This window comes from Spermophilus citellus, assembly GCF_964194105.1.
Source record: "Spermophilus citellus genome assembly, chromosome: 6".
Lineage (NCBI taxonomy): Eukaryota > Metazoa > Chordata > Mammalia > Rodentia > Sciuridae > Spermophilus > Spermophilus citellus.
The window spans coordinates 13431763-13445969 of record NC_138187.1 but is presented as its reverse complement, the minus strand read 5'-3'; the positions used below and the strand labels follow the sequence as shown (position 1 = coordinate 13445969).

Genomic DNA, 14207 nt, shown 5'->3' with positions numbered 1-14207 from the left:
TCGACTTGATTTCAGGGTTTCTTGGAGGAGACCAGCCTCTTTTATGGACATTACACCATCCATGGTATAAAGTTCCAGAACTTCACCTATGATCTGCCCTTGGCTTACTTGATAAGCACAATTGCCTACCTGGCCCTGAGCCTCCTTTGGATCGTGAAAAGGTAAGTTTACTCTGTCACTGCCTTAAAAAAAAAAAAAATAAGAATTACTGTTGGTGGCTGGAGTCTCTTAGGACTCTGTGGACTCTGTTGCCCAAAAGATGAGCAGAGTCTGGGTTGGGCTTTGTAGGGAAGCCCTGGAGGAAAAGGAAGTCAGGATTGGGGAGCCTGAGTAGCTGCCTGCAGTTCTTCAATCAGTTGTTACTGGACACATCTGGCAATTCCACGTCCATTGGATTGCAAATGGCGGAAACCCAACTCTGGCTCACTGGGACATAGGGGAATTGAGTGGCATCTTGGGAACCAAGAAGGGCAAGGGACTCATTTACAAGAAGGACAAAGACATAGCTATTGCTTAGGAACAGTAACAAAAACAAAGGCTCCCTCATCTTTGGGTCTCTTGTGTGGTGGCAGCTTGCTCAAGTGGCACGAGAGAGGGTGTCTCAGTTTCCACTGACCTCTGATGCCCTAACACAGGTGTAGAAATTCTTTGAAGAGAATCATTGGCCCTTTTTCATTTGGGTGCCTAATTGTAACCCTCCTTCGGTGGCCATTTGTAATCAGATTGTCTGTGATGGGCCACCATTGATTCAAGTGCCCAGGCTTCTAACCTGTCCACTGTGGCCAGGGGGACTGGAGCTGTAGGACAGCATGGCATTTTCCAAGTGGCTTAGTGAGAGCAATTCCCAAGAAAGGATAGGAATATTAATTCCTTTAGTTAATCAGTCAACAACTGGCCCACAAGGTACAATGGTCCCAACCCAATAGAGGTGTATTTCTGGAGCCGACATGAGACTTACTTAATTAGCAAATCTCAGGGTATGAAATCATTTAGGAATGTACATTTGGGGGAAAGCACCTCAAGTGGCTCTGATGCAAATTCTTTGCTGTGATTCTTTGGCGTAATGACCCACCATGTTCATCCTTTCCATTTCTGTTGCTCTTTATGCCTCCCTAAGAAATCCTAAATAACAGGCGTTTCATCTGCGAGGAAGGTGTGTGCTATTTGGTGTTTTTATATCATCAAGTGCCAAGGTGTATTTTTTCCCATGAAAGCATTTGATTGAATAACAATTATGAAATGTCCAACAGAACTTGCCTCTGGTTTAATCAGGTGCTCATTAAATATTTGCCTTATTGACTATTTAAATCATTCATTCATTCATCTATCGATCAGCTAGCTAAAGTATGGTCCTGGCGTGGTGGATATAAAGCCAGGACACCTGCCTTCAAGGAATTTAAAACTTACTCCGAGTGACGGACTGTAAACGATAAACAGATAAATAGGCAAACTGCAGATTAGGTTCATTGCTGTGATGTGGGGATCGCAATTTTAGATGGGGAGATTAGGAATCACAGGACATTTGAACTGAAATCTGAAGGATGATGCATTAGTCAGTTTTCCCTTACTGTGAAAAAAAAAATACCTGAGATAGGTAACTTAAATGGAGGAAAGGTTTGTTTTGGCTGATGGTTTCAGAGGTGTTGGTCCATGGTTGTACGGCCCTGTTACTTGGAGTCTGTGGCAGTACGGGACATCATGGTGGGAACACATGGTGGAGAGTGACCTAACCTCCTTCCACTGGGCTCCACCTCTTCAAGGTTCCACCTCCCAGTAGCTCCAGGGACTTGGGACCCAGCAGCACATGAGCTTCCGAGGGACACTCTAGATCCAAATCATGGCTGATAGGAAGGAGTCAGCCAGGGGAAGAGTTGGGAAGAACCCTGGAGAAAGTTCTGGGACCTTCTAAGAGCCAAGCCCCCGAGGCAAGAGGAGGAGAGGGATTCATGTGTTTATGGAAAGGAAAGGAAACCGTGGTGGTTTTATAACAGAGTGGCCACATGATCGGAGAGATTGTAGAAGTAGATCATGTCACATCTATAGGCCGTTGCAGAAAGTTGGACTTTGGGGGCTGGGGACGTAGCTCAGTTGGTAGAGTGCTTGCCTCGAATGCACGAGGCACTGGGTTCAAGCCCCAGCACCACAACAGAAAAAAAAAAAAGAATTTAACTTTACTCGAAGTAGATGTATAAAAGCTACTAAATGGTGCTGGGGATTTAGCTCAAGTGGTAGCGCGCTCGCCTGGCTTGCGTGCGGCCCGGGTTCGATCCTCAGCACCACATACAAACAAAGATGTTGTGTCCGCCGAAAACCAAAAAATAAATATAAAAATAAATAAATAAATAAAATAAAAGCTACTAAATGATAGAATTTACTAGATGTATAAAAGAAGACTATTTTCAACAATGGTCTATGTGGTCAGCTGTGACATGTATTTAGAATGGTCCAGAATTTGACCTTATCAAAATGGGTCCCCAGTACAGCCATGTCTAACTTCTTATTTCTCATTTTGGATGAAGCGCTTTATTCATGGGCCTGTATTTTGCTGCAGCTGTTATAAGGAGGATGTTTGTGTTTGGGGGTCAGGTCGGTGGAAGGGTTCAAAATCAACCTGATTCGGAGTGAGGAGCACTTCCAGAGTTACTGCAACAAGATCTTTGCCGGCTGGGACTTCTGCATCACCAACCGCAGCATGGCGGACCTGAAACACAGCAGCTTGCGGTATGAGCTCCGAGTGAGTGCTGCTGGGTTTCCCCAGGGGGTCCTCATCAGCCAGGTCAGGCCCTGGGAGGCTGTTTGCAGCTTTTAGAGGATCCAGACAGGACCCACCTGTCTCAGGTGCTTAGCCTGCTTCCCGTCTGTCATTACCAAGGCTCTTGGCAGCAAACGGCTCATCAGGGTTGATTACCTTCAACCCACACAGGGGTTCTGGTGAATGGGGGGTAGGAAGGGAGGCAGGGACCCAGTAGGTTTCTTCCCTAGTATCTGACACTGTTATTTCCCCACTTGATGAAAGCCTGTCATCAATGTTACTTGTGCCAAGAAATGGGACGAAGGAGAGAATGCTATAATGATAGGGTAGAGTGGAGAGATTATGAGAAAGTACAAGAGAATTTCCAAATTAAGAAGGAGAAAAGGCGTGATGAAGAATATTTTGGTAAAATCCACTCCAAAAAATGGAGGGTGGGACAAGCCAAAACCAAAAGCTCAATAAGGTAAGGGAGGCAGGAATAAAATCAAATTTATTTCTTACACTAAATATGAACACATCAAATTTTCCTATTGAAATCAGAGACTACCAGATGGACCTAAAAAACAGCATCCACCTATGTGCTGTTTAAAGAAATGTGTGAGTAATGTCATTAATAAATTAATGGTTTAGTTTGCATATTTATTGTGAAGCCTAATTTCTGTCTTACATAAAAGGCTCTACCTTGAATATAGGCCATTAATAGACATAAAATGTAGCTGGACTTAGTCTGGGAAGGTGTCTTTGGGGCTGTGAATATTTAAAGGAAGTTGTAAATGGATGGGGAGGGTATCACCGTATCCATTCCCTAATATCTCTGTGTCCCAGTGCTCACAAATGAGCTTTCTCTGGTCCTCAGGCAGATCTAGAGGAAGAAAGAATACGGCAGAAAATAGCAGAAAGGACCTCAGAAGAAACAATACGCATTTACTCTTTGAGACTGTTTTTGAACTGTATTGTTCTGGCTGTTTTAGCAGCATGCTTCTATGCCATCTACATAGCAACTATCTTCTCCCAAGAACACATGAAGAAGGTAAGCCCCCCATGAGAGTCAATTTAATGTGCACTCTGGGTGCCCTGGTGTGGGGCATTATGTGACGTGCAAACCTGAGTGGTCGATGCCCACGTCATTTCTGCATACACACGGAAATTGAAGTTTGACTGATCGAGAACTGAAAATCCAAGGTGATCAGTGTCCACTTTTAAGAGAAATTTTAGAAAGCATCTAAAGTTGTTTTCGAGATACCCCATTCTTCCAGAAATTCACGATATTCGAATTCAGGCTGAACTGCTTGCATTTGATCCCTCTTCTACTCATTAGCTGGAGCCTCAGTTTACCTAAAATCATGGCGGTTTTAAAAATCCAGTTGAGCTGAGCACAGTGGCATGAATCTATAATCGCACCTACAAGGGAAGCTGAGGCAGGAGGATCTCAAGTTTGAGGTCAGTTTGGACAACATAGCAAGACCTTGTCTCAAAATAAAATAAAATTTAGAAGTCTGGGGGTGTGGCTAAGAGGCAGAATGCTTCTGGATTCTGTCCCTTTAGTAACACACACAATCTCTCTCTCACACACACACACACACACACACACACACACACAATCCAAGTTGGTCTAGCAGCTCTGCTTTGTGAAATCAATCATCAGGGCCCAGGGCCATCCACTTGGTGACTCTGCCATCCAGAGGGTGTGGTCCTCCTCTGCATGTTCAGATAGCGCCCCACCACATCCACAATCTAGCCAGAGGGAAGAGAGAGAAGGAGCTGGGGAGAGTGCACCTTCAGGGTCACTACCTGGAGTTGGACTTAAAATTTCCACTCCTCTTCCTTGGCCAGAGTTTAATCACGTGCCTGCACCTAGCTTCGAGGACGCCTAAGCCATTTAGGTGGTTTTTTGTTTGTTTGATACTGGAGATTGAACCCAGGGGTGCTTTCCTACTGAGCCACATCCCCAGCCCTTTTTTTTATTCTTTATTTTGAGGCTGACTTCAAACTTGTGATCCTCCTGCCTCAGCCTCTTGAGTCTCTGGGTTGGCAGGCGTGCACCACTGCACCCTGCTGCAATTTAATCTTTGTCCTGGACAGCTGCACCTGCACAGGTGGCCCAGGAACTGTTACTAGGGAAGAAGGAGAAAGCGCCTGTTACAATTCCAATCAGTACTGCATCCTTGAAAATATTTTAAATTGCCCGTTCATACAGAATACATGGATTTTTTTTAAAAGTACTTTTCCTTAGCACGTCCAATAGCGCTCGTTTTTCTTCTGGCATGGCACTAAGTATCTGAACACCAAAGGAAGGAGATGGCTTGTGTTTACAGGCCGTGTTGAAGGGCAGGTCTCCTCTGTTTGTGTGCCCAGTAGACATAGTTGAGTTTTTTCAATTGACCGTGTTGCCATGTCTTTTATCATATTACTGACCAGTAGGCTTGATCCTCTTTCTAGGAAATCGACAAGATGGTTTTTGGAGAGAACCTCTTGATATTGTACCTACCATCCATTGTGATCACGCTGGCCAATTTTATCACCCCCATCATCTTTGCCAAGATCATCCACTATGAGGACTACTCCCCAGGCTTTGAGATCCGGCTGACCATTCTGAGGTAATGCTGGTTGTGGGCAAGCTGGGCAGGCCACCGACTTGCCGTAGCAGACGATGCCAATCGGTGGTGGTACATGTTCCTGCTGAGCTGAGTCCTCTTTAATCTTCATGAAGGAATGAATTTGTCCATGCAGTGAAACCCCTTTGACTTCAGAGTCTACCTATCAGTATTGTACTTTCGGTCCATGTGTTGACAGGATGGGACCCTAGGAGGAGTCACTGCTGTGAATATCTCAGAATTGACAGTTTATATAAGGCAGAGTCCTTGGAGGTCACTCAAATGGTGGTGTGGGGGGGGGGAAATGTGTGAAATGGGAGAATTTTCTTTCTCCTTCTCAAAATCTCTGAAATTGCATTTTCAATCTCAAAAAACTATATTTTAAAACAGAATAAATGGTATCATGAGCGCCCCTCTGCCCGTCGGTCAGCTCCAGCCGTTCCCACCTTTTGCCCATCTTGCTTTGTCCATTTGCCTCACTTTTGCTCAATTATTTTAAGCAAATCTCAGACGACATGTCCTGTCCCCTCCCCTGTGAACACCTCAGCAGCCCTCCAGGTGACGGGGACTGGTTTTAACATGAGCATTGTTGCACCTCTTGCAATTGAGCCGTCGTTCCCCGCCCCCCCCCCCCCAATGGAGCTGCAGGCGCCTGTTCACATTGGCTCTGCGCCTTCGCGTGGTTCCTTCTCACGGCTCAATGCCCCTGATGTCTTAGTTTTGTTTGTCGCCTGGTCATGGTGAGCTCCGCGTGGCTTTCTGTGCCCAGAGTGGCTATGAACTGCTGCGCAGCCAGGTGCCACCAGGGTCCCATTGCAGGTTGGTGTTAGGAAAGTCCAGGTGCCAGGTGTTGGCACCTGATGCAAGTCACCTGCAGGCACAGGTCAGGGGTGGGACCTGCTTAGGAATGAGGGAGGTGAGCCAGCGAGGTGTGGGGATGCTTTTTACCCCCTCCCACACTTGAATATTTCTATTTTATTTAATTTAATTACAAACCAAATAGTAGAAAAGCATCCGAGAGAGAGAGAGAGAGAGAGAGAGAGAGAGAGAGAGAGAGAGAGGATTCTCCTCTCGCCTCCCATGAATCCAACTCTTCCAGGAACCCATGGGGATGGCCCATGTCCTTGTGCATTCATTCCTATGGTTCCTGCAGTTTGTACCAACATTTATTTTTAACTTTGAAAAATAGGATCCTGTCCACGTGACACTATAGTTAGCTTTTTTCCACTTCCCTCTATGGGATGCCCCTCAGAGCCCGTACAGAAAGATTCGATTCCTCCTTTTCAGGAATGTGTAGTGTTCTGTTGTGTGACGGCCTCACCAGAGATCACAAGTTCCCAGCTGTCTCTTTTTTATTTTTTGCCTTTTAAAAAAAGGTAGTAGATGATCGATGGTATCAAAGTTGCCGTTTTAATGTGCACACTTCAATGGCTTTAAGTCCATTCCCATCATCACTCTTCATCTCCAGAACTTTTTCATCACCTCCAACAGAACCTCTGTGTCCATGTGCAGGTGGCCTGTGGCCGGGCCTGGTGGCACATTGTCTGTAATTCCAACAACTTGGGAGGCTGAGGCAGGAGGATTGCAAGTTTGAAGGCAGCCTCAACGAACTAGCAAGACCCTGTCTCGAAATAAAAATAAAAAGAGCTGGGGATGTAGCTCAGTGGTAAAGTGCCTCTGGCTTAATCCCTGGTACCAAAAAATAAATACATAAATAAAAGGTGGCCTCTGCCCTCTGTAACCCCAGGTCCTCTCAGCCTGCCTGCCCGATCTGAGTTCCTCCTTGTCCCTTTTTCTTTCCTCCTCCGTGAAGGTGTGTCTTCATGCGACTGGCCACCATCTGTGTGCTGGTGTTCACCCTGGGCTCCAAGATCACGTCCTGTGATAACGACACCCTGTGTGAACTCTGTGGCTACAACCAGAAGCTCTACCCGGTGAGCCCTGGGGGTGGCAGCAACCTGCCGGGCGGGGATGTCACTTGGCCATAGGATCATGGTCAAGAGTGCAGCCCACAAAGTTGAACTTGAGGTTGCTCCTCCCTCTAACTCTAGTCTCAAGGCAGGTCTGCGCCTTGCCCCACACGTTCAGGGGCTTGGTCACCCAGGTTTGTGCTGGAGCCCGTGGGCAGCAGGATCTCGAGGGGCAGGGGTCTGGTGGCCTGCCTCCCTCTGCCCCAAACAAGGCTGCTCAGTGTCTCTTGCTCTCTGGTTTCAGTGCTGGGAGACCCAAGTTGGGCAGGAAATGTACAAGCTGATGATCTTCGACTTCATCATGATCTTGGCTGTGACCATCTTTGTAGATTTCCCAAGAAAGTAAGTGAGGGGTCCCCTCCTACAGCTCGCCCCACGTCGGACACGTCCCTCACAGCTGCCCCCTAGAGGCCGCTGGGTGACTGCACGGCCCCAGGACCACTGAAAACCAAGGAGCTGTTATTGATGCCCTGGCTCCTGCTAACTGCCCCATCTAAGGTGGCACTGAGGGTGGAAAGGTGACATTGTCTGAGTCTTCCCTGAGGGGTCTTCTTTCTGGAAGCTCCATCAGTGTAGACCCCCAGGCTGCAGTGGAGATGGGGTTTCCTGATGTGGATTCAAACCCCAGCACTAGTCACGTGACCCTGGGCAACTTAAGCCGCCTGCTTCCCACCTGTGATATATGGGGGTGGAAGAAGGACCCCAGTGACAACCTTGCGGTGAGGGTTAAATGAGATAATACAGACAGACGGAAGCCCTGAGGACACTCCACGGCCCAGAACCCACCACAACGTTCAGCATTGCCCTGGTGACTTTCATGAATGCGATGTCATTTTCATGGTCCTTAGTGTGTCTTAAGTCAGGGGTATCTTTGTGCACTGAACCACACGTGCATAAAATTCTAGCTTGGGCCAGAGGGCCAGTGCAACCTTAAGAATAAACATTAAAAAAGAGAAACTTTGAAAAAAATATATGAATATAATAAATATCTACTTATTAAAATTAAACAAGCTGGTTGCTGTGGCATACGCCTGCCATCCCAGTAGCTCAGGGGCGGTGGGGGGGGGGGAGGCTGAGGCAGGAGGATCACGAGTTCAAAGCCAGCCTCAGCAAAGGGAGGTGCTGAGCAACTCAGTAAGACCCTGTCTCTAAATAAAATACAAAACAGGCCTGGGGATGTGGCCCAGGGGACGAGTGGCCCTGAATTCAATCCCTTCTTCCAAAATAAATAAACAAACAAATATAGGAGTCTGGAGAATATGGGAGTTTTTTCATGACTGTAACCCCTGCTTCCCCAATCTTACCCTCTCCTCTGAGGGTGGCCATTGTTAATACTTTGAAGGAGGATGGGTCAGTTGTAATATGTGAAAACACATAGCTACTTAAGTGTGTGTGTAAATATATACAGTCTTTTAAAATTTCTTTTTCAGTACTAGGGGTTGAACCCAGGACCTGTGCATGCTAGGCACGTGGCCCCCACGGAGCTACGTCCCCAGCTTAGAAGCATAGTCTTATTGGAAGAAATATTTTTCCCCCCTTCCCAAAGGGAATCCCGTGTCACTCATGTTGGCCTGCATCTTGCTCCCCCCCTCCCAGCCCTCATACAAACAAAATATCATGAACCACATTCCCTGTCAACCATGAGGATTCTCTCATCCATTTTAGAGAATGTCCATTTCACTGCGTCCATGGCTTCTCATTTATAAACCCAGCTCCTACTGGTGGGCATTGGTTGTTTCTGGTACTTTCGCTAATGCACAGCCGTGGCGCAGGGAGCAGCTGTGTGTGCTGATCTCAGGTCCTTGGGCCTGTGGTCTCTATAGGCAGCCTCCAGGGTCCTGAGGAGTGGCGTTGCTAGCAGGGAGGGTCCTTTTGTGCAGAGGCTCAGCACAAATTCTCTGGTTTGTTTCCAGGCTCCTGGTGACCCACTGCTCCTCTTGGAAGCTGATTCGGTGCTGGGGACAGCAGGAATTTGCCATTCCTGATAATGTCCTGGGGATCGTGTACGGGCAGACCATTTGCTGGATCGGAGCCTTTTTCTCACCCCTTCTTCCTGCAATTGCAACCTTGAAATTCATTATTATCTTTTACGTGAAAGAGGTAAGGGGAGGTGAGAGTAGGGGGCTCATACCCTGGACCATTCCTTTCTCCCCACCAGTGTGGGGGATGGAACCCAGGGCCTTGTACACGCTAGGCAAATGCTCTACCAATGTGCTACATCCCTAGCCCCAAAATATTTACTTTTAATATGTAGGAAAATTATATGAGGATGTAAAAAATATTTTAAGCAAAATAATTCTTAATTTGGTAGCTATTATTAGAGACCCATTTATACAAATTTAAATTCCTATAAAGGATGAATCCTTTAAAAGCCTAAATGAGTTCATACCATGTAAAGTTCTGAAGTCTGCCATTTTTATTTCATAGTGCCTCACGAGTAATGTAATGTTCTCTCACCCTTTTTAAGGACTGTATGGTATTTCGCTGTATGGAGAATACCCACTGATAGATATTCAGGATGCTTCAGTTGTTCTCCGTAATTAACGGCAGCAGTCAGCTTCCACATACGGGTGTTTGGCCCATTTTTCCTATTTCATCTGCATGAGATTCCTAAGGCTGGAGTCTGGATTAAACATTTTGCTTTAAGATTTATATCGCAAAAATCTCTTCTAGAAAGATGAGACTAATTTTCATGCCCACCGTAATGCATAATGTGCTCACTGACTCTTGCAGGTGCTGATTGCTCCTTAACTTTTTCTTTCCTTTTTTCCCCTTAGTTGAGTCTTCTTTATACCTGCAGACCCTCCCCACGGCAATTCAGAGCGTCCAATTCCAATTTCTTCTTCCTGTTGGTGTTGTTGATTGGGCTGTGTTTGGCGATAATACCTCTGACGATCAGCATGTCCCGGTAAGGGTGACTTGGTTTTCTAGAACCTTCCCTTGCTTTGTCGTATGTGTTCAAGGGTCCCCTGCTTTCTTTGTTGGCTCTTCTCATGGTGTCCACCTGCAGAGGTCAGTGAGCCCCCCTCTTGGCTTCTCCAGGGGCCCACCTCCTCTCAGAACCTTCCTCTGGGCCCTGGAGGGTCTTGGTCCAATTCTGGAACTTGGCATAGAGCCTGAGCATCATTTTTGTGAAAGCCAGTTGGGTCTTTCCTACCCTTTCCCAAGGACCTCTCTTCTGGTCCCTTTTTGGATCATTTCTGATTATCAAAGTAATGTGTGGTCATTGAGAAGACCTGGCAGGTCGGGAGAGGCAGAGAGGAGCAGTAAGGTGCTCCGCCTCCTGCCAGGCTGGTTGAGGGAGGGGGTCTCACTCCTGCACGCCAGGTGTTGAGCTAGATGCGAGGTTACGAAGACCTTAAGGACACAGGCAGAGGAGAATCTAGTGTGGAACTGGGGAGAGAGAAATGCTCTGGACTAAGGATCCGAAGCTGAGAGTTGGAACCTCGGTGATGTGGCTCTGTGTGTGGGGACCACCTACACCAGAAGCCAGCAGACTTTCTAGAAAGGGCCAGGGAGTAAACAATCCAGGTTTTTCAGACCACGTGGTCTCAGCAACTACTCTGCTGGATCATGGATCCTATATAAACAAACAGGAACGCCTGGGTTCCAATAAAGCTTTATTTATAAAAACACACAAACAAAAACAAAAAAACAGGTGGCGGGCCAGATTTGGCCCATGGGCTATAGTTTGCCGATCCCTGCCTTCAGTGCTCACAGAATTCTGTTTCATCTCTTTAAATTAAAAGACTATAAAGCTTTGGTTCCCGCTCTCAGATTTCTAAAAAGTTTTTTGGCAGTTTAATTCTATATTTGCCTTAATTTTTGCATGACAGTCATGTTATATTAAAACATTTAAACAGTGCAGAAGATACAACTTGGAGAGAAAAATTGCCACTTATTTTTTTAAATAAGATTTTAGCTTTGATTTTTTTTTTATGATAAATGCATTCACACGGTACAGTATTTAAGAAGCACAAAAGAATCTATGGTGGAATTCATTTTCTAACTCTGTTTCCAAGCTGATTCGTTTCCCTAGGAAACAATCATCCCTCTGTGAAATCGCCTCCTCCCTCTCTCTCTCTCTCTCTCTCTCTCTCTCTCTCTCTCAGTGATTCTCTAGTATCCAGCCCTATGAATGGACCATAAGTTGTTCATCCACTTTCTTAAATGGCAGTTGGATTGTTTCCAGGCATTTATTTTTACCCATAAAAACAGGGCAGCAGGGATTGGGGCTGTAGCTCAGTGGTAGAGTGCTTGCCTTGCATACATGAGGCCTGGGTTCAATCCTCAGCACCACATAAATAAATAAAAAGTTAAAAAAAAAAACAGGACAGCAATGAACAATTTTACATATACCCTCTGTGATATAAATGTGGGCCTTTCTTTCAGGTCTTCATTTGACTGTTTTTCCATTGTAATTTTAAAAATTTGTTCTTTTTAGATAGACATGAGTGTAGAGTGCATTTGACATTTCTTTTCTCCGCTTTTTGTTTTGAAAACTGTCAAATCTATGGAAAAGCTGAAAAAAATAGCAACAGGGAAATGCATATTCTTTTCAATGGATTGTCCCAGTTAACATTTTGCTGTATTTTTTTCCCTACATAATTTTTGTTTTTTAATGATGTATGATTTGAAGTGAAGTTATGAGCACCATGCTATCTCACCACTAAAAGCTTCAGCATGTGAGCCCCCAAGAACAAGGACATTTTCCTTTATGTGTACACCCAGTAACATTATTACACTTAATTAACTTAATACTGATATTCCTGCCATTTTCAAATTTTTCAAACTGTTCCAAAATTATCTTTTCCAGCTTTGTTTTAAAAATACTGCTGGGTACGTATGGTGGTGCATGCCTGTAATCCCAGGAGCTTGGAGGCTGAGGCAGGAGGATCACAAGTTCAAAGCCAGCCTCAGCAAAAGCAAGGTGCTAAGCAACTCAGTGAGATCCCTGTCTCTAAATAAAATACAAAATAGGGCTGGGGATGGGGCTCAGTGTTCGAGTGCCCCTGAGTTCAATTCCCAGTAACCCCCACCAAAAAAAATTTGCTTTTAAAATACTGATCTTTCAAGTTTCGCACATTGCTTTCAGTTGTTATGTCTGCTTTAACTTAGTCTTTGAATAGTTAAGACCAATTTCATCAGAGTCGAGTTATAGGTTGGAGAGTAGAATCCCCACATTCTGGACTTGTCTGGTTATTTTCCTACAAGACATTTCACTTGTTCTTCTTTCTTGAACATTCTTTAAACTAGCAATTAGACCTAGAAACTTGATGAAAATTTTATGGTAAGCACTTTTGACCAGAATATTCCAGAAGGCCTAGGGGTGAGGCACTTCCTCTGAGGCCTTGGTTTACAAGATATTCTGGGTGTCCAGCAGTGGGATGCGGCCTGTGCTGCAAGCCTGGCCCTGAGCCCTCTGGCTCTTGTTCTTCTGCAGCATCCCTTCCTCAAAAGCCTGTGGGCCGTTCACCAGCTTCAACACCACGTGGGATGTCGTCCCGCGGACGGTGAGCACCTTCCCCAGCTCGCTGCAGTCCCTGGTCCATGGCATCACGTCGGAAGCCTTTGCGGTGCCTTTCTTCATGATCATCTGGTGAGTGAGAACCACCCCGACCCTGGAGAGTTCTCTCTCACTGAAGCGCGTGGCTCCCCCACTGGGAAATGGAGGGTGTGTTAGTCAGCTCTCCATTCCTGGGACAAAATGCCTGAGGTCATCAACTTAAAAAGGAGGAAAGTTTCATTTTGTCTCATGGTTTCAATCCATGGTGACTTAGCCCTGTTGCTTTGGGCCTGCGGTGGCACAGTACATCAGGCCCGAAGCATGTGACAGAGGAAGTCAGTAGACCTCGTGATGACTGGGAAGCAAAAGAAAAGAAGGGGCGGGCGTCCCCTGACCTGTCATCTTGCCTTGCAGCCTCGTCATGTTCTACTTCATCGCCCTGGCCGGAGCGCACAAACGGGTGGTCATCCAGCTCCGAGAGCAGCTGTCCCTGGTGAGGAAGCTCAGCCCCTGGGGCCACGCTGGTGGCACTAAACCAGGACCTGGTGTGGAAAGTCGCACTGCTCCCAGGGAGGGAGTGGATCTGCTGTGGCTCCCGCTCTCCACCACTGTCCCCAAACCCCGCCTGCGAGAAGCTGCTATAGCCGAAGGCGGACTTAAGGAGGCGTAGTCAGCTTTGCACTGCTGTGACGAAAAGATCCAACCAGAACAATTATAGAGCAGGGAGGTTTACATGGGGGCTCATGGCTCATGGTTCCAGAAGTTTCAGTCTATAAGAGGCAGGCTCCATTCCTTGGGACTCAAGGTGAGGCAGGCCATCATGGTGGAAGGGCAGAAGGAAGCAGCTCACATGGTGATCAGGAAGGAGAGAGAGAGAGAGAGAGCTATCTCTACTTGCCAGATACAAATAGACACCCCAAAGCCGCCCCCAATTCTCACCTCCTCCAGCCACACCCATCACCTCGGTTACCATTCAGTTGATCCCTATCAGGGGATTACTTCACTGATCGGGTTAAGACCCTCATGGCCCAGTCATTTCTCCTCTGAACCTTCTTGCATGGTCTCACACATGAGCTTTTGGGGGACACCTCATATCCAAACCACAACAGGAGGTGACACTGGAGCTGAGGCTTGAGTGACAGACAGAGCCAATTATTTGGGGTGTCCTCATTAGGGAAGAGAGTAGGATGTGGCGACTCCAGTGAGGGTAGGAGCCAGGCGCTTCTGGGGCACAGGAGAAGGGTGTGCGGCCAGAGGGTGCTAAATGATGGGGAGAAGCAAGAGGGTCCTGGGATATCCGCCAGAGTCCTAGCGTAGCTTGGGGGACCTGGCAGGAAGGTTGGGTTTTGTTCTGAGTGTGGTGATGAGAAGCCATTGCAGAGTGT

At 46.6% G+C, this 14207-nt stretch overlaps 1 protein-coding gene across 2 annotated transcripts in view; it reads left to right on the top strand.

Moving 5' to 3' along the window:
- TMC7 (transmembrane channel like 7) overlaps positions 1-14207 on the top strand; it is a 46943-nt gene that overhangs the window by 30350 nt on the left and 2386 nt on the right. For both annotated transcript variants that reach the window (XM_081298107.1, XM_081298108.1), the window contains 10 exons: positions 16-161; positions 2587-2734; positions 3609-3782; positions 5192-5349; positions 7160-7280; positions 7561-7658; positions 9230-9416; positions 10094-10224; positions 12760-12915; positions 13237-13315. In XM_081298107.1, coding sequence (XP_081154233.1) covers positions 16-161; positions 2587-2734; positions 3609-3782; positions 5192-5349; positions 7160-7280; positions 7561-7658; positions 9230-9416; positions 10094-10224; positions 12760-12915; positions 13237-13315 — 1398 coding nt within the window. The remainder of the gene's footprint in view (positions 1-15; positions 162-2586; positions 2735-3608; positions 3783-5191; positions 5350-7159; positions 7281-7560; positions 7659-9229; positions 9417-10093; positions 10225-12759; positions 12916-13236; positions 13316-14207) is intronic.